A 27,878-nucleotide genomic window follows, 5' to 3' on the forward strand; every position below is an offset into this window, starting at 1 on the left:
CGTTAAGGGTTCAATTCACATACACAAAACCGAAACTGTCACTCAGAAATGTCAGAAATGGACGGTGAAGTGTTCTTTATTTACTTCAGCAGAATCACATTTTTCCTTTCTTCGGCGAAGCAAGCTCCACAAAAGCTGAAATATTTACAAAATTGACAAAACGAAACTAACTGGCGGAAACGGTATTATCTTTCGTAGCAAGCTAATTTGTAAATTATTTTACCCTTTATCTGACTGGCAAACGCTCGTGTGCGCAGTCATTTGCTGGTGCCAAAGATTCACTTCACAAAGGGAGGAGTGGGATCGACTTTTTGAAATCGTCTGTAAGATGATGGACAAATAAAAATGTTAATACGATTATTAAAATGACGCAGCAATTACATTAAATGAATAAAAGTAATAAATAAAGTGATTTTAATAAAGATTTAAAAATAGAAAGGCACTTGAGGAGATTCGAACTCACAACCTTTAGTTCGTGACGCCACTCCACTGCTTCAGGTAACGCTACTAATTTTAATGCTCTAGAGCATCATGCGAAATACTTTTTGTTGATTCTTCGCAATGTCTTTCCCCATTTTCTAGTCGCTCTAAGTTCCCAAAATGTTTGATTACAGTAATGTTCAGGCAGTGATCGCTTCTCAGTTATTTTTCATAATGCACGTGATCTGCAGGAATAATAAAACAGTCTCGCATGGATAAGATTTTTGAACATCACTTCTTGAACAACCTTCTCTTTCTTCTAGAAAGATATGTTACGAAAGCACTGATAATCTCCCTTCACAGAGTTGACTAAATCGGAACAACGATTTACGTGCACAATCCATTAGCGTTAGACATTTGACGCTTGGATACCGGCATTTGATCGGGTTAGCAAAATAGATCCAGGCATAACATTTAAACACGACAGCTAACATCGCATTCGTATTTCGAAAATAGATCTACACCTTCGGCAAATTGTATGACGTGTAAACGTGGTGATAGACGAGCGGCGTGTGACAGCGCTCCACTTGTCAGGATACAGGAGTGTACGCCAGTGTTATTTCCGCCTCCCTGTCTCTCGGGCATGACAGTATGGTGGTGCGACCGTGGCCAGATTATCACTTAGCTTCGCCGAGCAATAAGTTCGCATTTTGTTTACTTGACAATGATGAATAACTGCCGGGAAAATTTACTATGTGTTGTCGAGGTGAAGGCTGCATTATTTTGATTGATGTTAGTGACATGTGGAAGCGCATGTGACCTGCGAATGCGAGTACCAGCAGACAAGGCTCGTATTTTCCGCCCGTTTATTGGAAAACAAACAGCTGGCCGGCAGTGGCCGTCGTTACTTAGTGGGGCTATCTGGATCCCAGGCCGGCGGTGCCGGGCGGCGTGTAACTGTTGCATTGTTCCGGCAGAGGATGATGGGGCGGCATTTGCATGCCGAGCCGGAGGCGGAGGCGGAGGCGGTGCTTCCTCCGGGGGCAGCCAGCGTGACGCCCCTCCGCCCCCGCCGCCCTCGCTCTACTAATTACACGCCACCTGTTGCGTCCGGCTCCCCGCTGCTGCCTCTCTGGGGGAGCGCTCTGATTAATACGTCACTACGCAGCGCCGCGTAAAACTCTGAGGAAATACCGAGCAGGGGTTTTGGCAGTTAACCGAGTAATGCGCAACCCGTGTACAGAAAGACAGCTCTCTGTACATTAATTCAAGAGTCTGTCAGGTCCGAGTTATATAAGAGACGTTCTTCGTTGATGTGTCCTCTAGCGAAATGCAGTCCGGCATCTGCTTTCTTTACAACTGTATTCCACCTTCAGTTGCTCCGAATGGGTACTTATAAATACTTGATGATTGAGTCCAATAAATGGTTCAAATGGCTCTAAGCACTATGGGACTCAACATCCGAGGTCATCAGTCCCCTAGATTTAGAACTACTTAAACCTAAGGACACCACACACATCCATGCCCGAGGCAGAATTCGAACCTGCGACCGTAGCAGCAGCTCGGTTCCGGACTGAAGCGCCTACAACCGCTCGGCCACAGAGGCCGGCGATTGAGTCCAACTGCAATGATTAATCGCCGAAATTGTAGGAAACCTTTGCCTGAGTTTTACTTCTAGCAGTCAGCTGCCAATCTTCGAGGTAAGAGCTGGTCCTCTGCAAGTATTCTCGCATTTTGTGAGTGAATTGTAATGTATACAACAGCGTTGTGAGTGAACAGTCTTCACGGAGCTCCCGGCGTTAGCTATCGAACAAATAATGCACAGTCTATTCCTTGTATCGCGGACTCTTTTTTTTTAACGACTCCATGTATGTAGGCTTTGAACGGCAAGGACCTGAACATATGACAAGTTTTCTGTACCATTAAAATTTGTAACTCTTTTATGAACCGAGCTATAGCACCAACTATGAATACTGAATGAAATGCTATAGCCTTGTTTCTGGCGGGAATAGAGAGCTTCTGAAAAGAAGACAGTAAGGTTCATGGCGAAATTTTTCGCGGAAACATGGGAAATTGGTAAAGTATGAAGGCTTCAGCTTGGCGCGTTTTCTTCGGACAGCATAATTAGGCCATTTAGAGTTTCTTTACGAGTAGTACAAATCCTAGTTTCTGTAGTCTTAACCGTGATGTTGCAGCGTCAACTGTTCTTGTGGCGTCCTGTATATCGTAAATGTTAACAATGCCATCATCATATCATTGGCTTAGTTCGACGGTATTTTTACTGCACGATATGGCGCGGTTACAATAATTTTTTCAATCACTAGGAAGAACAGCAGTTTCTTCAGTTTTGAAGTCACTGTATTTCGTATATCTCCAGTTGGTAAACATTAGACATCTATCCATTTTCTTCTGCTTTCACTTAGCTATTCTTATGTTCCTATCTTCTCATCTGAGAATGAGGATTACTGTGCTATCTGGAATCCTCCACTGTAAGTTTCTGATTTGGAGGTGAGCACATGCGTCATATAAGCAGGGTATTTCGAGTCTCTCTTTCTCTCTCTCTCTCTCTCTCTCTCTCTATCTGCAAGATTGCAGGTATGTCTTAAAAGAGGCATGTCGTATATTGTTCCTGATGAACATAGTTATTCAAGATCTGTCTCGTTATGAAGAGTGTTATAATCTCTTAAATAACCTCTTTTTGCCACATAGCTAGGACTTTTTAGACACTGATCTTTCAAAAAGGAGGGGGGAAATTACTCATATTTTTTCTTGTGGTTCTTGCTCACTGTGTTTTCACTGCCGCACAAGCCAGTAGCGAACTTTCTTACCAAGCCCAGAAGTTTAGAAAACTTACATTCTTGAATTACACAACGAGTGTTGCCGTGGTTCCGCTAAGGCTAGACAGTGGCGTTTCATACATTGGGTTTCTTATCTGTCACGTCGGAATAATCTTTCCTTTTCTGCAAAACTGCCTGACAAAAGTAACGTCTGTAAGATTTTGAATGGTTTGATTAACGATCTTTTGGAGAAATCTAAAAGGCGGCGGATCATAAGCACTCCTGACACGATATGGGTAGCCACAATATTAACTATGAACGGCCCCATCGCATACGTTGGGGTCGTTTATTACTTTTTTGAGCATAAATGTCTGCACAAGAAGATTAGGATACGGTATGGACTCCAGGAATCTCCACGGGAAGAATAATTCTGATTAACAGTTTACCGCACAGCTGGGCAACAGGCGGGCTGCAGACTGCATCCGGCCCGCAGTCGGATTCAATTCGACCCGCGGGAGAAATTCGTGGTAACATAAAATGAATATATTCTCAAAGACACGTGTTTTTAGACGTGATTCGTTTGCGTGGCGTGTCGGGAAAGGGAAGCAATTCTTATCCGTGCGTTATCCAATCAAAATTAGCGTCACGGACGCTATAGTTTTGGCCTTATGCTCTAGGAGCGTTTCTGTCGCTTCGGGACGAGACGGCCCGCAAGGTTAAGTAAGTGCATGAATCAGGTGTGCGGGTCACCAAAGATTGCCCATGCCTGGTTTACGGAATCACTAGTATGAGAGGGAATTATGGGAAGCTTCAGCTCACTAACTCATTTTAAAAAAAACGCACGTGGTCTGAAAGGTGGAAACTACATGGAGGGAAGTGTAGTTCAGAGTGTTCCAGCAAAAATGAATTAAATTTTATAGATTCCGATTATTAAAGTACCACCAAGCATAAAGTGGTTTGTTTTACTCATGATGATTTGCTCAATCCAATGAAATCACTTTCCGACAGAAAACCATTAATTTTGTTACTTGTGGTGAAAATTTGTGGTAAGGTCTTATGGGACCACTGAGGTCATCGGTACCTAAGCTTACGCACTACTTAATCTAACTTAAATTAACTTACGCTAAGGACAACACACACACCCATTCCCGAGGGAGAAGTCGAACCTACGACGGGGGGAGCCGCGCGAACCGTCACAAGACGCCTAAGACCACGTAGCTACCCCGCGCGGCACCTGTGGTGATTAGCTGACACTGAGGACCTGTTCATGATACGGTAAAATGCCTACGAAACAACTGTTGTTGTTGTTGTCTTCAGTCCTGAGACTGGTTTGATGCAGCTCTCCATGCTACTCTATCCTGTGCAAGCTTCTTCATCTCCCAGTACCTACTGCAACCTACATCCTTCTGAATCTGCTTAGTGTATTCATCTCTTGGTCTCCCTCTACGATTTTTACCCTCCACGCTGCCCTCCAATGCTAAATTTGTGATCCCTTGATGCCTCAAAACATGTCCTACCAACCGATCCCTTCTTCTGGTCAAGTTGTGCCACAAACTTCTCTTCTCCCCAATCCTATTCAATACCTCCTCATTAGTTACGTGATCTACCCACCTTATCTTCAGCATTCTTCTGTAGCACCACATTTCGAAAGCTTCTATTCTCTTCTTGTCCAAACTGGTTATCGTCCATGTTTCACTTCCATACATGGCTACACTCCATACAAATACTTTCAGAAACGACTTCCTGACACTTAAATCTACACTCGATGTTAACAAATTTCTCTTCTTCAGAAACGATTTCCTTGCCATTGCCAGCCTACATTTTATATCCTCTCTACTTCGACCATCATCAGTTATTTTACTCCCTAAATAGCAAAACTGAGACACTTTAAGTGACTCATTTCCTAATCTAATCCCCTCAGCATCACCCGATTTAATTTGACTACATTCCATTATCCTCGTTTTGCTTTTGTTGATGTTCATCTTATATCCTCCTTTCAAGACACTGTCCATTCCGTTCAACTGCTCTTCCAAGTCCTTTGCTGTCTCTGACAGAATTACAATGTCATCGGCGAACCTCAAAGTTTTTATTTCTTCTCCATGGATTTTAATACCTACTCAGAATTTTTCTTTTGTTTCCTTTACTGCTTCCTCAATATACAGATTGAATAACATCGGGGAGAGGCTACAACCCTGTCTCACTCCCTTCCCAACCACTGCTTCCCTTTCATGCCCCTCGACTCTTATAACTGCCATCTGGTTTCTGTACAAATTGTAAATAGCCTTTCGCTTCCTATATTCTTTTATATTTATTAACTATAAAGTTAATAAATAGCGCACACATAAACTACTAATAAATACCTGAAAGCAATTTGTTTCTAGTCCTAGATTTTCCGCAATCTGAACAAAGCACTAGGGACCCACTCAAGTTACACGAAACTGATTACATGATGATTTCGTTGAAATCACTCGCACCAATGAGTTTAAAAATTCTCGAACTGGTGCATATTAATTATTGTGCTGGGAGGAAATTATTAAAGCCAGAAAAGGAAATGCTGAAAGTACGTGGTCAGGTTTGAGCCGGAAACCAAGCACGACTACACGTCCACTGTGATTTAATCAAATAATATCGCGATTTAAACCATAAAACGTTTCTGAGCACGTAAATGAGGTAAGCGAGTCGTTTCCTAACAGTAATCAACATTTAACCTTTATAAAGCAACCTGAACTTACTTCGAACCTATGTTTCGAAGCACGGATCGGCAGCAGACACAAGAGTCGCCCATTGGGTAACGGGGCCTATTTTTTTAGCATGGTGGGGGTGGTTTCCGTTCCTGGACCTAGGCAGTCGCACGAGCTATAAGGGCATGAAAGCTGCACTACTGGATGTCTATGAAAGTGATAGCGAAGCTTGTACTACACTGCTCTGAGAAAGCGAAACTTCCCTCACGACTACCGATACATTCGGTTCATGCATCCACATTTTACTGTAATAATTCAAGGAAAGGTGGGGAAAGGAGGGAGGCTGCTGATATCTAGATGAAATAAAAGAAGAGTTGCTCCAGTGTATTCTTTTTCCAACCACTTAATCAGCATCTGTAAAACATGTTAATAACATAGCAAGACACGATAATTGAAATAAATATGAAATGGGCCGTGACGGACCAATTTCTGTGTCTCGGAAGTTAGAGAGGTGTTTTCCGTTATCTACGTATTAGCACTTTTCTGCTTTGTTAGGGAAAGGAGTTATGTACCTGTCTAACGTTATGTATACCTCGTTAGGATGGCGATTCTTCTGGAATGCTTGGATTCTCAGAGAACTTCATTTTACCTGGAAAAATCAGAGATATCTCAGGAAATTTCAAAAATTTTATAAAATCTCAGGGAATTCCGTGTTTTTAACCTAGCACTGGAATTTAATTTTGTTGATTTTCGAAATCACATAATTTAAATTATTTAGTATTTTGGAAGTATGTTAATTTAATGAATATTATTCCATGTAAATAAAACTATCTCAGCCGAGAGGCAAGTCATTATTGTGAAATGCTCGTCTCCCTCCCCTTCTCAATCACCATAATTGTCTGGAACTTCTTATTACGTCATCTTGCTCCTTATGCCTGGAATTCTCAGGGAATTTTTTTTTCAAATTTGAGTATCCACCCTGATTGACCAGTTTATAAGTGGACAAGAGCAAAGAAAGGAGGCAGCCGTCCTTTGACATTCGACTAAAGTGATTGAGGCAAACTTCGAGAGAGCTAAGTCAAATTCGCCAGAAGGGCAATTTAAGCGCCTATCCTTTCGGATAATAGTCCAGTGTCCAAAGTCTGAACCATTCCACCAACTCACTTGGAGGCAGGTTTTAGAGAGATAATGATATGCTTGCAGACTTCATTAAAGACACTAAGGACTCTTGCAAGTTGCTACTGGGGAATGGTTAAATGAAAACAGTGCCTCTGTTCTGTATCGAATGAACATCCTCGGTACGCAGATCGTCCCCTCCCCCCTCTGACTCACTGTCACGTGATGAGACGGACAACGTTCAACGGAAACGATTTGGAAATTAATGGCCGTGACAAATTAATCTGGGGTGTGGTCTTCGCCACAATTACTCGTAATAGATTTATGGTGTTCATCGCTCTACTGAAATCCAAGAGAAGTTGACTTCGAGCATATTTTGTAGTTATAAATGTGCAAAAGTAAAACAAAGACATGATTTATATATGAAACAGTAACTTCTCCAAACTAACGGAGATAAGAGAAAATTGGAACACAAAATACTTACAACACATTTAATTCAATACAACCACTGAGCAGCGAAGTCCAAGGGGAAGCGGTAGAGAAAAGAATCTGGTAATTCACCTGCTCTCCACACAACTGTTATCAAACATTCGGTTCCATTTCGGACATTATGACTTCATCGACTTTCGTGGTGTAAATGAAAACACATGCAGGAACTCCAAATACCTGAATCAATAGTGAGCCATCGAACACAACGTAATTCCTAACAAGGTCACCTGAACTTTCGAAAGAAAAGCTCCTACCATCGTCTCGTCTCCCTCGTTCCTCACTTACTTAGCGTAATTCTGTGTTAAGGGGAGTTGGAGTACAGCCCTGGTAGATGAAGACGCGAAGTGAAATCTAGAAGAGCCTACATAGAAGTCTCCGTCACCGAGATAACCACAAAAACTAAGCCATAGTCTCGTGCAGAGGCCCAAGCGGAAGAGTTTGCGTAGACGCCTACGAAGAAATCCTCATTTAATCTTAACGATGAAGTGCCTGCACAACGACGCTAAGAAAAAGTTATGCGAAACAATGTTTCTCCGACCTCCCCGCAGACAACCCGCAAAAAATAGCGATTTGCCACTCAGAAAGTTTGTTAGATGAACTTCCAGTGGCAAACTGTGCAACAAACCTTTCCTCTCTCTCTTCCGAAAAGTTTATTGGCTCACTAGCCAATCTCTAAATTTTCCAGGACAAACAAAATATTAACAGTTTGTTAGAAACTTCCACTCTCGGAAAAAATTGCGGCTCAAACCAGTGGGAGCAAATCCACACTTTCTTTCCACACTTTCTTTTATCGGAAAACTGCGCCTGGCCTTCCTCCCTGTCTACTCTTTTAGGCAACGTTCGATCAATGTATGTACTGTGTACTGCTCTCTACATCGCAAGTCTGGTCAGCAAACTCTGTCCCCCCAGCGACAAAAAGTCGCGCAGGCTGTTTTCAAAAGCAGGCCAATATTCGGCTAGATGTACACTTTGTTGGATTTGGCAAGATGTTATTTTCTATACCGTTCAGCTGCACTCTGTTCTCTTATGACCAGCGACCATCCTGTTACCAGACGCACAACAGGGGGTAGTTTGGGTGAATAGGGCAGAGTGTAAAGAAAGGTCTCCCACAGTTCCAGCTGTTTCTTTATTCCATAATGCTGCAGATTGTTTTCTGTGACCTGTCCGCGGACTCCTATCCAGTCTGTATGAAGAAGTCACCCTGCTTCGCTAACATGGTGCCTGCTACACAACTATCATAGGAGCAGCAGCCTACCAACGAGCTTGGGCTCAGTGGGTGGGGAAGCTCCGCTCTTAGAGCACGAGAAAGTTTGTCCACAGAGGCCTTCAGCTTTCAGCTAAAGCCACTCATTCACGGGCGGACCACTCAGACTCCCCTGGGCTGGCATCCTGTGTCCGCATTGGTTCCATCTACACCTCCATCTCTGTACATGTTCCGCTATCGACTCTACAGTGTGCCAGAGGTTACTTTTGTACCATTATTAGTCAGTTCGTTCCTTGTTACTCTCGGGAAAAGAGCGAGCGAAAACTGATTGTCTATATGCCTCGGTATGAGCCGTAATTGCTCTTTCTTTGTGGTCCTTATGCGAAATGTACGTTGGTCGCAATAGAATCATTCTGCAGTCATCTTCAAATGCCGATTCTTTAAATTTTCTGAATAGTGTGAAACATCCCCTTAGGAAAATTTGTATTTTACTGTGCTGGAAAACCTCTACGTTATTTGATTTTCAAACAGCTGAGCAGAACTGAACGTACGCAGACATTTCGCTCTTTACTTATTCTGATCAACACTAAACTGACACACACTATTTTTAGCGCAACGGCAATCTGACTTTCAAAAATCCCTACAAAAGAATGGCCCTGACCGACAATAACCTATACCTTTCATGAATCACTTACCTCACAAAAATCTTCGTTACTCGAACTACGACAATACAGCGAGCGCCAATGCTGCCAGCTAAATAAAGGAGCCTAGCTACTGAAGGCACTAACTACTGATAGGCCTAGTTAGCAAATGAAAGATTTTGATAGAGAACAATGTATTATATATATATATATATATATATATATATATATCAGTTCATGACATCCAGTCTTACAAATTTCGTTTCTTTGACGGACACACGTCCAGATCGTCCGCTCTCAAAACTTTGCCATCTCTCTTCCCACACCCACCACTGCTGGCGGCTCGCCTCCAACTGCGCAACGCTACGCGCTGTTCACATCCAGCTGCCCAACACAACAATACCAAATATTCCATCAATGCAAACCAGCCACAGACTGCACACAGCACAGTCAGTGATTTTCAAACAGAGCGCTACGTGGCGTTACCAACATAAAAACCTAAACAGCCTACTTACAAGCGCTCCTCGAAAAGAATGTCTCCTTACCTCGGTGGTGTGTCAATGGCTGGTAGATCGATACCGTCGTCTGCCAGGGATCCCATATATTCCATCTCTAACGGCCTGTGGTTGACAGAGTCTCTCGATAGTGAATATTTGACATGGTGGATGATGACTATTTCAGCAATTGGAGATAAGATGTTTTGGGCAGCAGGCAATGTGCCAGCATCGGGATTCACTTTAAGTTTCATAACTATCCGAAACATGTCATTTAATTGTGCCAGCAGGTGTGGACCTGTAGCGGTGCTGAGCTGGTCTCTCGTTCGCAGGATGATGGAGGAGTACGGCAAGCCGGAGAGCTGCTCGCCGCCCGTGTACGGCGGCGGGGGCGGGGGCGGTCTGTCGCCGGTGTCGGTGCCGGCGGGCTCGCCGTCGCTGCAGCAGCTGCAGCACCAGCTGTACCACGCGCACGCGCAGGCGCACGCGCAGGCCCAAGCGCAGGCGCACGGCCACTACGGCGGCGGCGGCGACGAGGCGCAGGTGGCGCAGATGCTGCCCAGCGTGCTGCCGCCGCCCCAGGACTGGCTGTCGCAGCACCAGCACCAACACCAGCACCAGTACCACCTGGTGGCCGACGTCGCCAAGATGGCGCCCCACCACCACCAGCACCATCAGCACCACCACCACCAGCAGCAACAGCAGCAGCAGAAGGCGCTCAAGGAGCAGCGCATCCGCCGGCCCATGAACGCCTTCATGGTCTGGGCCAAGGTGGAGCGCAAGAAGCTGGCCGACGAGAACCCCGACCTCCACAACGCGGATCTCAGCAAGATGCTCGGTGAGTACTCGCTCTCCTGCCTTCGCTTACCTTCAGTCTATCCAGCTAGTCAGCAGCGTGTAGCGTAGTCATTTCGAGAGAAATTACTACTACAGTACGTGACAATATCTGCATCGCCGAAACCAGGGTCAGAAAAACCTTTTACGAGGGGCGTTCAATAAGTAAATGCAACACTTTCTTTCTTAGCCAGTTTCGATTGAAAAAAAAATGCATAATTTGTTGTTGAACGTCGTGGAATATTCCCGATTCAGCCCCTACAGCTTCATGGGTGGCAGCGCTGTACGGAATCATCGGAATGGGGTCTATACGGAGGTGCCTTGCAAGCAGACACCTGTCATTGAGTTTCCTTCAGCGGAAAATCAGAGCTTCGCAGATAGTCATAGGCGTTTGTAGAAGGTTTTCGGAGATCTGGCAGTGAACAAAAGCCGGATGAGTCGTTGGGCAAGGCGTCTGCCATCATCGCAACGAGGTCGCGCAAACCTGTCCGATCCCCGACATGCCAGCTGGCCGCACGCAGCTGCGGCTCCTGCTATGTTGCAACATGTGAACGCTCTCGTTCGAGGTGATCAACGGATCGCTATCAAACACGCTGCTGCACAACTGGACGTCTGTTGGTAGCCCACCAGTTGGGGTACTCAGAAGGTGTGTGCCCACTGGATTCCTCGCCGGCTAATAGAAAATCATGAAGAGCAACGAAGGACCATCTGTGCGGAATTGCTAGCGCGTTACAAGGGCGAGCTCGACAATTTTTTTGTCAAACATCGTGGGTTCGTCACCTCGAACCGGAAACAAAACGGCAATCCATGGATGGTGCCACGGCACGACTCCACCGAAGAAACAGTTCAAACCGCATCCTCAGCTGGTAAAGTCATAGCGACGGTCCTCTGGACTCTGAAGGGGCTATCCTGTGTCAGGTCCTTCCTCATGGTGCAACGATCAGCTCTGATGGTAACTGAAGAAAAGACTTTAGCGTGTCGTCGCCGCAAAAATGAAAACCAACTTTTCCTTCTCCACGTGTGCTCAAGGCCTCACACAACTCTGCGCACCAGAGAGGAGCTCACAGAACTTCAATCGACTGTTCTTCCTTATCCACCCTAAAGCCCAGATTTCGCACCTTCCAAATTCCACCTGTTTGGTCCAATGAGGGATACACATTCCGCGGAAAGCAGAGCGTGGGTAATGGGGATGTTATTGATGCAGCAAGATTTTGGTTCCGATGCCGACTAGTAGAGTAGTACCATGTGGGCATACAGGTCCTCCCAGTAAGATGGTGTAAGGCTGTCGCATTGAACAGAGATTATGCTGAAAAATGAGGTACTGTAGGCAAAAGAGTGGAGACTAACATGGTGTATTGTAATCCTGAATAAAACCAATCTGCTTTCAGAAAAAAATGTGTTGCACTACTTATTGAATACCCCTCGTAATTGCCAGACACATACACATTAGGTACAATAATAGAGACACAAAGATATCGCATTTTAATTTATTTGTTCGGGTAACAGATTTCGGCTTGACAGCGCTAATCAGAGCTTTAGAAAAGCATCGACACAGCTGACGAGTCTCTGGGTCGCTGATTTTTTAATATCTGACGATGGTTATTCGTTCAGGTAAATAAAAATGTGACCAAGACTGCGAGTTCTACGGCTTATGTAGATAAAAAGGTCACTATTCTTCTCCAAAGGTGAAAGAGACCTCATTTCATAAACCCAGATTTTCCCTTAATGGCAGACAAGACGAACTTGGCGAAATCCAAGACGAAGTAAAACCAATTACTTCTCATTACCCTTCGCTACTGGAAGAACTCTTACGTAGTTGAGATACAGGGTGATAGATTCGTCTGTGTTGCATCTGCTTCGTCTCAACAAACTTTTGGTACCCATCTAAAGAGATTTCCCTTCGAACGTTTGTGGCGAAATTGAGATCCTCAACACAGACGCTTTAGTATCACGTCTGGGTAATCTTCCGCTAGGACCTTCAGGCCAATCAAATCCGCATCTCTCATTTATAACTTCAGTGCAACTGCGAAATTGAACAAACTTTTGGAAAAGGTTGCAATTTTTATTGAACCAACAACTGCGGGTCTAGATACAACACGGCCACTGGAAATTCTTCATGACGTCCATAATGGCTAACATAAGGGCTCCAGAGTGTTGTAAACGACGTATGCCGAGTTACATTTAACTGTTTCTTGAAAGCTGTTGAGACAAAGCTGCTGTTATGGAAGATTCATGGATGGAAAGTATAATTAGTAGCGCCAGATACATTTTCTTGCACTGTGAATATGCGATCTTCGCCACAACGGATTGTCTAATACCATAAAAAGTCGGAACTATTTGTTAAAAGTGTCACATCGTTGCCGGCCGGTGTGGCCGTGCGGTTAAAGGCGCTTCAGTCTGGAACCGCGTGACCGCTCCGGTCGCAGGTTCGAATCCTGCCTCGGGCATGGATGTGTGTGATGTCCTTAGGTTAGTTAGGTTTAATTAGTTCTAAGTTCTAGGCGACTGATGACCTCAGAAGTTAAGTCGCATAGCGCTCAGAGCCGTTTGAGCCATTTTGTCACATCGTTGGAGACTGAATTCGACTGCTACATATCAGATTCAGGATACAAATAGAAAAAAATATTACAAACTCTGAAGTACAAATATTCCTACCATTTTATTGTTCAACGACAACCCTTTCGATTTCATTGTATGATATTGTAGATTAACTGGAAATCAGACTCCTTTCTGCATTGAGCCATACAGAACGCATATTTCTAAAAACTTTGCGATGATGTTTCGGGATCTTCATTACCCGATATCAAACTTTACCGTAGCCTGCTCCAGCATTTTCCCTTGGCATTTCGCATGCTAATGACAAATTGTCGGGAAGTGACGATACAGACGTACAACGTGAGTCATTGAACTGCTAGTAAAGTTTTTCTCACTTTACATCCCTGTTCTTTTCATGTAGTAATCGAGGTATCATGATGCTGCATATCACTACCGTGGCAAGTCTGGACCGTCGTGTGGCGCTACATTTTGTTGTGTAAATGTTCTTTTCATCTTTAGAAATGTCACAAGGCAACAAAAAGCCATTAACCCCCAATTAAGACATTATCTTAACCTGCTTAACAACATGGTGATATTCAACAGCAAGGCTTTTCTGCAATCTCTTACGGACGTCAACCAAAGCAAATCACATTCAAGTAACGTGAGAATGATTCGGTTTTCATGAGAACAGTCGCTGGCCAGTAACCAGACACTATGCAAAAAACCTTCTGCGTAGGTGGCGAGGGGAACATTAAACAGCCGAACACGAAGGATGACGCACGCTCGAGGACTGTGGTTCCTTGTGAGCACCGCGAAGTCTCGTGGCGTGATCTCAGACGCGTCACGTTCTCCACCGCTACAAGCTCAAAACGGCCCTGCACAGGGCCCGTGCGTTTTACGATTCGTAGAAGTTAGAGTTGACTGAATTTAAAATGCTTTCGCGGTAGACTCCGCAGACTTGTTCCCAGCCCAGTCGCAGATGGTTCCCTTGAATTTCTTCCATGCAATAAATTCAGGTCCAACAACCGCTGGTAAATCGCAAACGCTTAAAGGAACATGTAATTTCACAGACCAAATATTCTGTCAAAAACTTTTTAAAAATGTAGCTGTTGGATGAAACAGCAGAGATACATAAAATTAATAAGTGATAGCAGTAGATGATTTATAGAAGTTTCTCAAATTTTCGTTTCATTTCTCCTAGCCTTTCGACAATGGGCCGTTGTAGATGTTAGATTAATTGACCGATAGTTTATTAGCGACTGTGGTATACAGTACAGAGCTTAATTGCTCTTAGGAATACAAAGATCTGGATAGAATTATACGGATTCCGTAAAGAAGGGAGATTGTAACCATTTGTTGATGCACCTGTATTTCGGAATTGCCACTGGACGAATTGTTAAAGTCTTCCCGTTTCAGAATGTTGAAACGCACCGAGGCTGGCCCCACTGGCGCTTTTGGCCCAACAGGAATAAGAATTTATTGTAATCGGGCTGACGTAAAAATCGGTAATTAGATTCGATATTTTACTGTTTGTATGGAATACTTGTAATTATTATTTCGATTGTTAAGAATGGGGGAATCAGTTAAATATCTGTTCTTCACGAAAAAAACGTTAGCTGCAACTAAATAAAAGTCAAGAGCAGGGCTAACTGTTTCGAAGAAATGTTAAAAATCCAAATTCTCTTTAATACAGTACCGGTTTTATTTGATTACGTATTTTAGCTGGAATTGTAATCTTTTTTGGTGAAGTGTAATCTTATCTTGGAAACTATCTACTATTGGTGAAAAAGAACAATTAGTAACTGAGCATCCAGTCACTGAATGATGACAATCTGTATAAAGTTTAATACTCGGCGTAAATGAAATACATCTCCGTTTTTGAAAAAGTAGTTGCAGTAGTGCGAACCTTTAATCGTTTGTTTGCATCACGTCCAGTGATGAGTGGCATAAATTTGATAGTTTTCCGCTTCTGCCTCTATACTCTTCTAGCTACCTTAGTTATGTGTGTGCGAGTGTGTGTGGTACTAATACTATATGCCCCTTTCTTGTCCCAGTTACGAATGCTGCGTGAGAAGGAAGACTGTCGACTAAGCTCCGTATTGTGTTGAAGGAGGTAATGTCTTGACTGACTCTGCTCTGGAATTGTAACAATTTACCTCTCCCTAGTCCAAAATTCCTATATTGTAGTAGCATCTGTCAGTGGGGTTTGACGTGCAGCTGCGTAACGGCCTCGAGCTTTTTAAACGAGCCCGTGACGAGAGGCTACCGCTCTATTCTTCCGTTAACCCTGCTTTTTAAGATTGTGAAACATTGTTCATTATTTTGCATATTTGTGTTTAATGGCGCTCTAAAGTGAATTCTCGAGAAGCTGATCATGATGATCCCAGAATGAGATTTTCACTCTGCAGCGGAGTGTGCGCTGATATGAAACTTACGTTTGATGATGGTGGTGGTGGTGGTACTACTTGGACCGACGATGGCGCAATGATACCGACGGAAAAAATGATGATAATGAACAAGACGAAATGGTGAAGAGAGACATGATGCCAGTGATAAAGAATGCGATCGTGACGACGATGAAAGGCGATAAAGGTAATAGAGGTCATTTCGACGACCATTTTGTCGACTAGTAATGCAATGGCGATGACGACACTAGCGATTGTGAAGGTGTGGCGGTATACTAGGGGCAGTGAGGACGAGACTTGGGGCGCCCCGCTGGCACGCTGCCAGACAACACCTGCGCGCGGGGGGGGGGGGGGGGGGGGGGGCAGAGTGCGGACGCACTTCCGCAGCCTCAGCTCAGCCCGGGGCAGCCGGTCGGATGCTGCAGTGCAGACGGTGCAGCGCAGCCTCGCGTTTCGTCTGCCGCTGCGTCAGCCGGCCGGCGGGTGCGCGTGCCGCCTCGGGCTCAGCACACGGCCTCTGCTCCTGCCCTGCACGCGCCTACCTTCCCCCCCCCCCCCCTCCCCACCCTCTGTTAATCCCAGCTGCTGCCTACATCCGCCACTCGCCGAACCCTCAGCACTCCACCTGCCACACGCCGGGCACACCACCACAGATGCTACTGCACCTACTCCTGCTTCCGTTTTTAATGCGTTTTTTTCTGTCGTTTTATCTGAGTACCTCAACCTTGTAGCTGGTTTTACGGATCGGTCCAAGCAGGGAGACTCGTTTGGTTGCTCTGTCGTTTTCCCGGATCGTGTCCTCAACGTCAGACTGCCTCCAGAATTTATCATCTTCGACTCAGAATAGTATGCCTGAGCGCCCTTAACTCTCCCCAACGTTTGCACCCAGCAGATAAAGTAACCCAGAATATTCAGGACGCCCAGCGACTTGGGAAGGAGGTGTCTTTCTGCTGGGCACCAGGGCACGTGGGAATTGTTGGGAATGAAAGGGCGGATCGAGCAGCGAAGGACGCGTGTTGTGATCGTCGGGTATTTCGGTGTACTATTTACCTGCTCGCATTCACCTCGCTGTTGAGGTATAAAGTCCTGTGTCGATGGCAAAATGGCTCTGAGCACTATGCGACTTAACTTCTGAGGTCATCAGTCGCTTAGAACTCAGAACTAATTAAACCTAACTAACCTAAGGACATCACACACACCCATGCCCGAGGCAGGATTCGAACCTGCGTCCGTAGCGGCCGCTCGGCTCCAGACTGTAGCACCTAGAACCGCACGGCCACTCCAGCCGGCCGATGGGAAGAGGAATGGCCAGAAGTGACCAACAACAAGCTCCGTGTTATCGAGCCTATAACTCGACCGTGGAGTACTTCCTTTCAGCCACGTCGATGGGATGAGATCCTTCTCACTCGTCTTCGCATAGGCCACAGCCCTTTCACGTGTGGATGCTTACTCCGGCGAGAGGACCCTCCAATGTGTGGTGCTTGTAGCGTGCAGATCACGGTGCTCCACATTTTATTGGACTGGATTTTGTTTGCCCACCAGCGGACTGCAGAGGATTTGCTGGCGGATCTGCAGTCTCTTTTATGTAATGATCAAACGAATGTGCTTCGCGTTTTAAAGTTTTATGAATTGTCCAACGTTTTTAACAAAATATGAGGGAGATGTTTTTAATGTGTCAACAGGGTGGCTGGCTCACCCAAGCTTTTTGTAAGTGGTCAGCCAGTCACATTCCCCTGTGCTTTTCTTTTAGCTCCTCTGTGGTTTGTTTTCTCTGCGTTTTAATTTCTTGATTAGCTAGTTTCCCTCCTAATAGGTTTTAGTGCATGTGAGGTAGAGTGACTGTGTGGTCATTTCGAGTGCATGCGTGTACGACAATTGTAGTTCATCTCCACATTCATTTGTTTTAGTACGTGTAAGGGCGCTGATGACCTCACCGTTGGGCGCCCGTAAAATCCAAACACACACACACACACACACACACACACACACACACACACACACACGCTACTGCACCTCTCATGCTCTTAAGGCGCTGCTGCTCTTCAAGTGTTTCATCTGATGCCCAGTGTCGTGTCAAAACCTCGCTCTGTTTTTCATTACGAACAAAATGTTTTATAAATAGAGCGCTTCCAAATAAGTCTAGAAAGACATTTCGAACAGTGACGTGTTTGAAGTGGCATAACCGTTATTTTCATCATCATCACCATCATAGTCCTCGACGTTGTCGTCCTCTTCAAGGAGTAGGCATTTTCACCTGTTCCGCTTCAGGACTAGATGGTTCAAATGGCTCTGAGCAGTATGGGACTTAACATCTGAGGTCATCAGTCCCCTAGAACTTAGAACTACTTAAACATAACCAACCTAAGGATATCACACACATCCATGCCCGAGGCAGGATTCGACCCTGCGACTGTAGCAGTCGCGCGGTTCCGGGCTGAAGCACCTAGAACCGCTCGGTCACAGAGGCCGGCAACACACAAGGAAAACATGGCACAAAAAAAAAATGTCCAAATGTGCGTGAAATCTTATTGGACTTAACTACTAAGGTCATCAGTCCCTAAGTTTACACACTACCTAACCTAAACTACCCTAAGGACAAACACACACACCCATGCACGAGGGAGGACTGGAACCTCCACCGGGACCAGCCGCACAGTCCATGACCGCAGTGCCTCAGACCGCTCGGCTAATCCCGCACGGCAACACGGCACATGGGCAGAGGAACTGTCATTCGTCAGCGCCATCTACCGTGGCAGCGATGCATTTGTTAACAGATGTTCTTAAGACCTTTTTTCCTCCATTTCGAGTAAGGAATTATTCCCTACAGTTTGTCGGTTTTATTAATGTTCACCCTGTATAAAGTTACATCTGCCCATATCAATGGAAATTACGTGTGCCTAGAATGTCTGACTTCCTTTGTATTTCCTTCAGATTTTGGGTATTGTAATAAATTATCATCGTGAAAACCGGACACGTATGCAAAGGATATGTAGATTTACTTGTCACCAAACTGTACTGCAGTGTTTACTGGGATAAGTGTCAAACTGATAGTGTATTTTATGGAGACGCATGTGACACTGCGGATAGTGATCCGTCTGCCGGACGTAGACGATAAGCTTGGCGGTCCCATTGCTACTCTTACAGGGTATTAGGCTGCGTGCATACACCGGATTTCATTCTTCCTCTTCGTTTAATTTCTACAGCGTGCAGAGGAACAATTTGACCAAAAATGTATGGCAAATAGACAGTATCAGAAGAGTAAATTTGAATTTAGGAACTAGGGGTAATAGTTAAATATTTACGGCGCTATGCTAGCGAGAAAACAATGGTCATTTTGAAAATTTTCTACGACATATTTATGTTAATTACACGGTGCAAGTCTGTATACTCATTTCTCATTTACTTTGACCTTTTTAGGAGAAACATGAAATATAGACATATGATTGTTTTCCTTTCCAGAGAAATGCTGTATGGTACGTCGGCTAAGTACGATACATATGTATGTGAGGTTTTAAGTTTTTCTTGTTCTCATCTTGACGATTGGTTAGTCCAAACATTTTGTTTGCGTATACTTTATCTGTGAATTGCATTTCATTTTGAGTAAAGACATCCATATGTCAGCTTTCATTTACGTTGCTGCAGCTGCTACCCCTAGTTCCTATACTCAAGTTCCTTTGTTTGATGGCGTCTTCCTTCCCTAGGCTTTTGGTGTACCGCAGCCTGTATAAACAACCGTGGTTGCTGTGAGAGGATGTGTCCCAAGAATACTCGTCGAAATGGGGGTTGGGGCACAGAGTCTCTATGTGCTTTTACGGGTACAGCAAAAATGGTTCAAATGGTTCTGAGCACTGTGGGACTTAACATCTGAGCTCATCAGTCCCCTAGAACTTAGAACTACTTAAACCTAACTAACCAAGGACATCACACACATCCATGCCCGAGGCAGGATTCGAACCTGCGACCGTAGCGGTCGCGCGGTTCCAGGCTGAAGCGCCTAGAACCGTTCGGCCACTCCGGCCGGCTCCGGTATAGCATCTTTGTGTCGGGACGGGGTGCATGTGTCGAGTGTAATTTGGGCCGCAGCTCGGGGTCGAGGCGTGCCGGGCGGAATGCTTGCGTCCGTGAGCCGTCGGCGGCGGTGCGTGCGTGTGCCCCAGCGAAGCATCTCGGCGTGATGCGGCCGGCCGCTTGCCAGCCACGGCTGCAGATTAGAACAATGGTGGCTGCGGGTGCGAAATGCCAGGCCCTGCTGACGCTGACGGACGCGAATACCCGCCAACAGCCGCGGGCGCGCGGGCAGGTGGCACCGGGTTCTGGCTGGCGGGCCACGTCCACGCCTAGTCGTGGGGTGTGTGTTCAGAAGGCCACCGTCGTGTTCCTAGCAACTAATCACCTCGTATCGGTATAATTTTCACGCCTCCCTATTATGTTCAGACCTCTTGTGCGCCAAAGATTAGTAACTCTGTTCGCAAACGACTAACTGTGAGCAGGGAGGTGTTGAACTTTTTACAAATTGCGCGGACATTTACAGATATATAACTGCCTCGAGCAAAGACTAGCAAATGGCATCAGACGTAAATGAGAATCCGCAAGTCGTCACGTATTAGGTTTCAGTGGAATACTCAAGTGGGAGAAGATACAAGAAAGCTATGAGTGTCGCAGAGAGCCCACCAGAATTCCTGTGTCCCATGTTCCAATACAAGGCAAGAAACGTGTGTAAGGTGTAATCAGAAAATTTCCATTCCGAGGCAGTAATGTCCAGAATCGGTACAGTCCAGAATCGCCGTGAGCGTTGATGCAATCGTCCCACAGACGCACTAGGTTGAAGATACCAGTTTCGCAAAACACCGTGTCCTGCAGCGTGAAGAAGTCCTTAACTGCTTGCTACACATCCTCGTCATCATCGACCCATCAAGGCCCATTTTAAAGGACTGAAGGTGTGATAATCGCCTGGGGAGAGATGAAGACTGTAGGGCAGGTGATCCAGTGTTCCTCACTTGAGTTGGCGTAACTTACGCGTTACGGTGTTTGTGATTTAGCACTCCGTCTTCAGGTCACAAGCGGCCTATCGGGGTCCATCCGACCGCCGTGTCATCCTCAGGTGAGGATGCGGATAGGAGGGGCGTGTGTTCAGAACACCGCTCTCCCGGGCGTTAAGATGGTTTTCTTTGATCGGAGCTGCTACTATTCGGTCGAGTAGCTCCTCAATTGGCATCACGAGGCTGAGTGCACCCCGAAAAATGGCAACAGCGCATGGCGGCCTGGATGGTCACCCATCCAAGTGTCGCCACGCCCGACAGCGCTTAACTTCGGTGATCTCACGGGGACCGGTGGATCCACTGCGGCAAGACCGTTGCCTGTGTGCGATATAGGGACGTGCGTTATCATGAAGAAGCAGAATTCGTTGTCGCGCACCATTCTACAGCGGTGGTTTTCGACACACATGCGTCCCCGTACACGTTCTTCACCCTCCGATAGATGTCTGCTGATGTTTGTCCTTAGGAAGGCAAGAAAAGAATAACAGCACGTTGGTTTTGTTTCGATGCATTTGGTAATAACATCGCCATAGTTCACGTTACCACATTTACTGCACGCACGTCAGAAAGATCCGAATGCCACACTAATCCCGTTCCTATGTGTGGGTGCTTGCATATCGGCTTCTGCGTCGTGCTATGTTGCAGATATGCTGTAGCAACGGCCTGAAACGGAAACTGTTCGATCGCCCCTTATACTTTCTCCAACTTACGGCTCGCGTAACGACCACGAGGATATAATTACAGAAATATGTTTTATACAAAGGACCTCAAACGGTTTTTTTCGCACATGTGACTGTCGAATGGAGCCCTAAGTGGAGCGATTGAGTCTCGTACGCTACATACATCCTCACATTTACCACGGTACAAGAAAAAATCGCCTATACATTTAGGCAGTTGACATAATTCACCAACGTTATCATTGCTGTTATTTCTCGGTATGTGCTCGCTTAAGTTTTACAACACAAGCAAAACTGACTTATGCGGATATGCATCCAGTTTCTGCGTACAGGCCTGTCTTATCATCTCATATCTTTTGGCAATATGCTATACAGCTGTTTTCCATCTACCATCGCCAGCTGCATACGAAACAACTACGTTTGTTCGTTACAAATGGCCTCACTGCGAGTACTTAGTATGATAACTCTAAAGCACACTTTTATGCAGCCTTTCTGTTTGCAAGACGTTCTTTCCGTATTATTATCCCCATTCCTTAATAAATTATGACCATGTTATTGTACAACGTAATAGTGTAATAACCTAGGCTGTAGATCGTATGAAAATAAGTGTTCTCTACATCATACGCAAAAGAGATTTATGTCCTAATGTAAGGAAAAGAATTACATATTAAGACTACGGTTGTGAAGGCAGGTAGATTAGAGCTTAGCAGGTCATCGGATGAAGGTCGCTCGACACGGAATATTAGCTCAGCTGAAAAAGGAAGCGGGGATAATGTACTTGTGGATTTTTTTGTGGCGGCGTTCGTAGCGACAAGCAATTCGCTGTAGAAACGGCTTACGAAGTCACCGCCACACTTTTAATAGCGGGCCGACCGGTCCGCTGGAACAGTGAACAGAAAGATGAAAACCCAAACACTCTGATTAAATAAAAGTCGGTACTTATCTTTATTAACGAAGATACAGCAACACAGTAGTGAACTCCGTGTCTACAGAAATCTGTCTAGTTCGAGTCGGAGCGGCTAGGTCAGTGTCGGCTGACGACAAACAACAACTCTGCAGCGATGAACACACAACTGACTAGCAAGTACACAATTCGGTGGCGAGTATACAACTGAGCGGCGAATACAGAACTGTCCTAGCGCTCGCGACTCCAGCGCTTAAGAACCCAGAAGCCAGCGGTGGCGCGCGCAGACTTGCGGCGATTTCCTGTCTCGCTGGCGCTGCTTATGCGGACGGCGTCCGGACTTTGATGCTGCCAACCTTTTGGCAGCGGGCTCGGGTGGCAGTACTGGCTAGGATACAACAGATTTAGTATTTAAGAAGCCGTACCATCATCAGGTAAAGTCATTCAGATAGACTGCGGGTAACCTATAGCGGGGTAGCTGGTCCAGAAGCAAGTAAAACACTCTTCTCACTAGGGGGCATACATTAGAGGGCACGTAAGCCGTCATTGGACGCTTGGAGGCGGAGAAGAAGTCACATGGCTTTAAAGCACGTTGGCACACGCCGACGGCGGGCACGAGCGCATCAAAAGCCATCGCGCTTGCCAGCTGGTCACCGTTCAGCCACGGTGCTAAGGTATTCTCGCGTGGCGGCTCTGCGTTGAGTGAAAAGCAACCTTCGACACTGTCTCACAACGTTATAGGGACCTCCTGTTTCATTAAGCGGATCCGTTTGCTCTTACACCGCGAGCGACGTGGATCACCAGCAAGAAAACTTCGCATATTTATACAGGGTACGATGCACAGTAAGAACGGATCCAACCAGTGCTCAAAAATATATACACAAAAGAATTAAAGACCTTGGCTGCGAGCAGGAATTGATTTAAATCAATGGGGAAAGCTAAAAATTTGGGCCGGACCGAGAGTCGAACGCGGATCTCCTGCTTACTAGGCAGACGCTCTGTCTACTGAGCCATCTGGACAGAGCTGTCAGCGCGATCCTCGCTACTGCGTGGACTACCCTAGTGCGCCTCCCGTCAGACCCAAATTCTCAATTTATCCGCACACTAACAAATGTAATGCCCCTTATCCTTATTGCGCGCGGCATTGCGCCGATTCGCGCAAGAGTTTGAGCCTGTTTTGCATCTGCACTGAAGAGATCATTGACATTCTAGCCATATATAATGCGTGTGTGTGTGTGTGTGTGTGTGTGTGTGTGTGTGTGTGTGTGTGTGTGTGTGTGTGTGTGTGATGAGCACATACGGAGCGCCACAGCGCCACACCAAGCGACTAGCGATATGTACGACCTTCAGATCGAACTCCCAGCAGTTTTCCTGAATTGCAGGCAACCAGGCATTGGGTTGTCATCAGTGCGGTAGTGGTCGCTGCACGTTTCGATATACGTATGAGCAGTACAGTCGCTGATGATGTATTACTCCCGCTCTACATAGATACATCTCACGTCCATATCAACGAAATTATAGGTATAATAGCAAATAATGAAGCGTCATTTACTCTGCAAAGCGTACATCAGGCAAGGAGACTCAAGTGAGTTGGATGGGTGAGGAGTAAATAATACGTCCACGTCGTGTACTCCATGGGGTATAAATTTAAATGTAGGCCATGACGTAGATCATTACAACTTCTTTGCTGGTCACAAGTGATTTTATTCCGCTGCTGTTGCCACAGAACGAGCAATCTTCGTCGAAATAAGGTATCGCTCCCGTCAAGCCGTCTCCGGCCCTTTGTTAATGAAGACATGCCAGAGCCCCATATAGCACTTGCAGCGGCACCGATCCAAAGTGCGCGTATTTTTGCCCCCAGAGCGAGCACGCTAAATCACGTCGCTGGCCACCGAGATTATAAATCCCGACGTCAGGACCCGCAGGCTAACAAAGCGGGTGGATGAGGTATGAATTATTAACATTCTGCGAGAAAAAGCCGACCAGAGCGCTTCATCTGCCGCCTTATTAGACTCGGGACGGCATTAATGGGACGCCTTATCATAACTCTTCCTCCGAAGACGTGTGCGCACTGGAGAGTGCATTTCGTGACAGCAGCGCTGTCGCAGCTGAGCGTGTTGACAGAAAGTCTCAGATACCATCTTTGGAACTGTAACACAAATATATCGGCTCAACTCGGATTTTCGACACACTGAAATGGAGCTCACAATTCCTTTAACTGCAACGCTGGGTATCACTTGAGAGTATTAGTCACTATACTCGCATCTGTTTCCGACTTGACACAGTGAAAAGGACATTCCGATTTTAATTCACCTTAGTCAGATTGCAGACATGTTTCTTTTCGGAATGATTTGTTAATAAAGATTTTTCAACTGTAGATATACAAGGTGACTGTAATTGAACATTCGCTACTTGAGCCACTGTAAACGGAAAACTACTTATTTTGTAGATACCCAACTTCACAGGTATGATGTTCAGACTGTGCGCTGCAAGCTTCGCTTAATTAGTAGTTTTAGTGTCATGACTTGCCGTTAAGCGCCAGTACTGGTACGGTGACGTAGGATTAAACACGAGCATCAGTGTGCATTACAATTGCAGTGAACATCAGTCTGGACAAGGTCAACAGGGCTTAAGTTTAAATTAACTGGTGATCGCCAAATGCACCACAAATTGTTGAACAAGTTACTGCTGCTATGTTTGAGGATGCTGGACGCAATCTGCGATCTTTAATCTGTGCACGAGATTTGTCACAACAGCTGAACTTTCCACTGTCCACCGTTCGAAAAGTGCTGCGAACAATTGTGAAATGGTATCTCTAGCGTGGTCCCAGGTTGTCATGGATGCAGATGGTTATCCCACTGAGCTACGTTTGTAACCTAGAACATAAACGTGGGACGAAAGAGCAGATGGCACATTCTCGTGTGGAAACTGAAATGTGTTCCTTCCAGTGGTTTGTTCGTTATTTCTCTTCAGTATTCTCAAATAATGGACGTTTAAATTTATCCACCCTGCGCATCCGATTTTCTCGTCTGTAACGAAGGAGATATTCAGTTGGAGTAGGAGGAGCCTGTTTAGCGCAAGATTCTGAGTGATGAGAAACAGAATGAAGGGAACATCCGTGAGGAGTAATGCAAAAGAGTGTAATGTCTTGCTAGATATCAAAATATTGGAATAACGGATAGGAGATGTAAATAATCATGTCTATGAAGCAAGATTATCCTAGATGGCTGAAGCGATAAAGAGCTTAACCGAAACAGTTGGAAAAAAGCTTTCTACAGTAACAGACGTGTGCCACCGTGAAACTTTCTGGCGATGAAGACCGTTCGTCGCGAACATGGAACCATACCTTTCACGTGCAAGGATATTATCGACTCAAGTATCTAGGCACGACTTCCAATGCACTGTCACAGCTTCCGTTCTGCCAGTGTCATCCTGGCCATCTGCTCCTCTCCACTTCCTTCCTCATTCTTGGAGCTCTTGTTATCAGATACTGACGTAGGCGAAGCCCTTGGGTAAAACTCCACGCCTTGAGTACAGGTATGGAAATGAAAGAAGAATCGTGGGAAAGTTTGAGAGCAGACAGCGGAAACATACGAAACATACCGCTCTTTAACGGTGGTACCAAATTAAATGGAAAGATAGAAATAAAAGGGGGTCTGTGTACTTTGTGAAGGAATTTGTTTCCGCCAAAATACATGGTGTGTCGTACCTTCTGGGTCAGATTGAAACCGGCGACAGTGTGTCCACAACCGATTATATCGAGATAGGCAGTTAATGGTCGGAAACGCATATTTATTGCGTTATGAACAAACACAGGGACACTTCATAACAACAGCGTAGCTCATAGTAATTGTTCAAAGTAACGACCGCCAGTCTCAATGCATTCACATCAATGGCGCATGAAGCTCTGCCGCACTCTCTCAACGATCCCGGGTGTCTGTTGCACCAGTAGACAGGCAGCTTGGACCCTAACAAACAGGTCCTCACCGTTTCTACGGGCATTTCTTACGCCAACGTCTTGACGTAATACCAGAGGAAAAAGTCCACAGGTGTGAGATGCAGCGATAGCGCTGACCATGGAGAGGACCTTGTCTTACAATCCAACGATGAGGGTATCTGTTGCTCAGGTGCTCGCGGACGTTAACATCGAAGTGGGCTGGTGCATCATCGTGTTGAAACAACATCCTTTCGTGGACAACAAGGTGTACAGTCTCCAAGAACTGTGGCAGCACATCTTTCAGGAACACCAGGTGACGCGCTCAGACTGGCGGTCGTCGCTTTGAACAATTACTATCAACTACATTGTTATGTGTGTTGTACAGTGTGTATATCCATAACACAATAAATATGAAGTTCAGACCATTGATTCCCTATCTCAATATAATCGATTGTGGACTCACTGACATCTGTTTCGATTTGACCGCCGGCCGCTGTGGCCAAGCGGTTATAGGCGCTTCAGTCCGGAACCGCGCTGCTGCTACGGTCGCAGGTTCGAATCCTGCCTTGGGCATGGATGTGTGTGATGTCCTCAGGTTAGTTAGGTTTAATTAGTTCTAAGTCTAGGGGACTGATGACCTCTCATGTTAAGTCCCATAGTACTTGGAGCCATTTGAACCATTTTTTTCGATTTGACCCAAAAGGTTTGATTCACGCTGTACTAAGGCGTCCACGGTTTATATTTTAATGGACAGAACACTAAAGAAAATAAAAGTTCTGAGGGGAGCAAAAATTGGAACGTGTAAAACACGTCATTGTGGATGTTGGTTGAATAAGGCATGACAGAATGAAATGATCAGCCCAAAATAGGCAGAGATAGATGATTAGCCCAAAACAGAGACAGAGGCTAACGTTACACCAGGCTATGGACTGATGACCTAAACACATAATTAATTGTTCATGGTACTAATTTTATGTAATAAAGTTCTTTTTTCTTTGTAACGTGTTACGACGGGTAATCAGCAGACATCACAAATTCATTGGTGCTCTAAACGGAAGCAAAGCCTCAGTTAATTTGTTCGAGACAGGCGAATCAGGTGTTTCTCTTCAAGCGGGCTACGTAGCTATCACCTTCATTGCCCGCTGTGGGCCTAGCGCGACCTCCGCGACGGCAAGCACAGCTGTTGGCAGAACGCGTCTGTAGCGTTGCAGCAGCAGTGTCGACCAACAACCGCATGGGGGCGGCGTGGCGCTGAAGGCTCCACTGAGCTGGAACCGACCGCACCCGTCGCCCTGCTTGCGCGCTCGCTGGAAAAGTGGCCCGCGTCAGAATTTGACGGCGCGTTAGCAGCGCGGAGGTCCTGCCGAGGAAGAGCTGGCCGCCGACGGCCGGGAAATTTCGGGCTGTCCGGCGTAATGGAGTCTGCGGAGGGCGGCGGCCGATGGTATCTGGCGCGGCGTCAGCGGGCGGCCGGCCGGCCCGCGGCTCGCAATTTGCCTCGGCTGTAATACCGGCGGGCAGCGCAAATTACGCCCAGCTGCGCCTCGCCTCGGCTAACCACCGGGCGCTGCCCGCGGCCGGGCCCGCCGGCGAGCTCCGCGACTGTACGCCACCTGCCGACAACAGCACGTCTCCTGGCCGGCGTGCGTCTGCAGACTTACTTCCACTCTGACACCCGCTGTCGCTCTCTGGGCGCTCTCACTGCGGTGCAAGGCAACACAGCAGCTC

The 27,878-nt window shown here is 46.0% G+C and overlaps 1 protein-coding gene across 1 annotated transcript in view; it reads left to right on the top strand.

Moving 5' to 3' along the window:
* Positions 1-27,878, top strand: part of LOC124802560 (putative transcription factor SOX-15) — a 389,602-nt gene that overhangs the window by 138,447 nt on the left and 223,277 nt on the right. Inside the window, exon 2 of the mRNA XM_047263427.1 lies at positions 10,155-10,660. Coding sequence (XP_047119383.1) covers positions 10,156-10,660 — 505 coding nt within the window. The 5' untranslated portion in view covers position 10,155. The remainder of the gene's footprint in view (positions 1-10,154; positions 10,661-27,878) is intronic.

This window comes from Schistocerca piceifrons, chromosome 6, assembly GCF_021461385.2.
Source record: "Schistocerca piceifrons isolate TAMUIC-IGC-003096 chromosome 6, iqSchPice1.1, whole genome shotgun sequence".
Lineage (NCBI taxonomy): Eukaryota > Metazoa > Arthropoda > Insecta > Orthoptera > Acrididae > Schistocerca > Schistocerca piceifrons.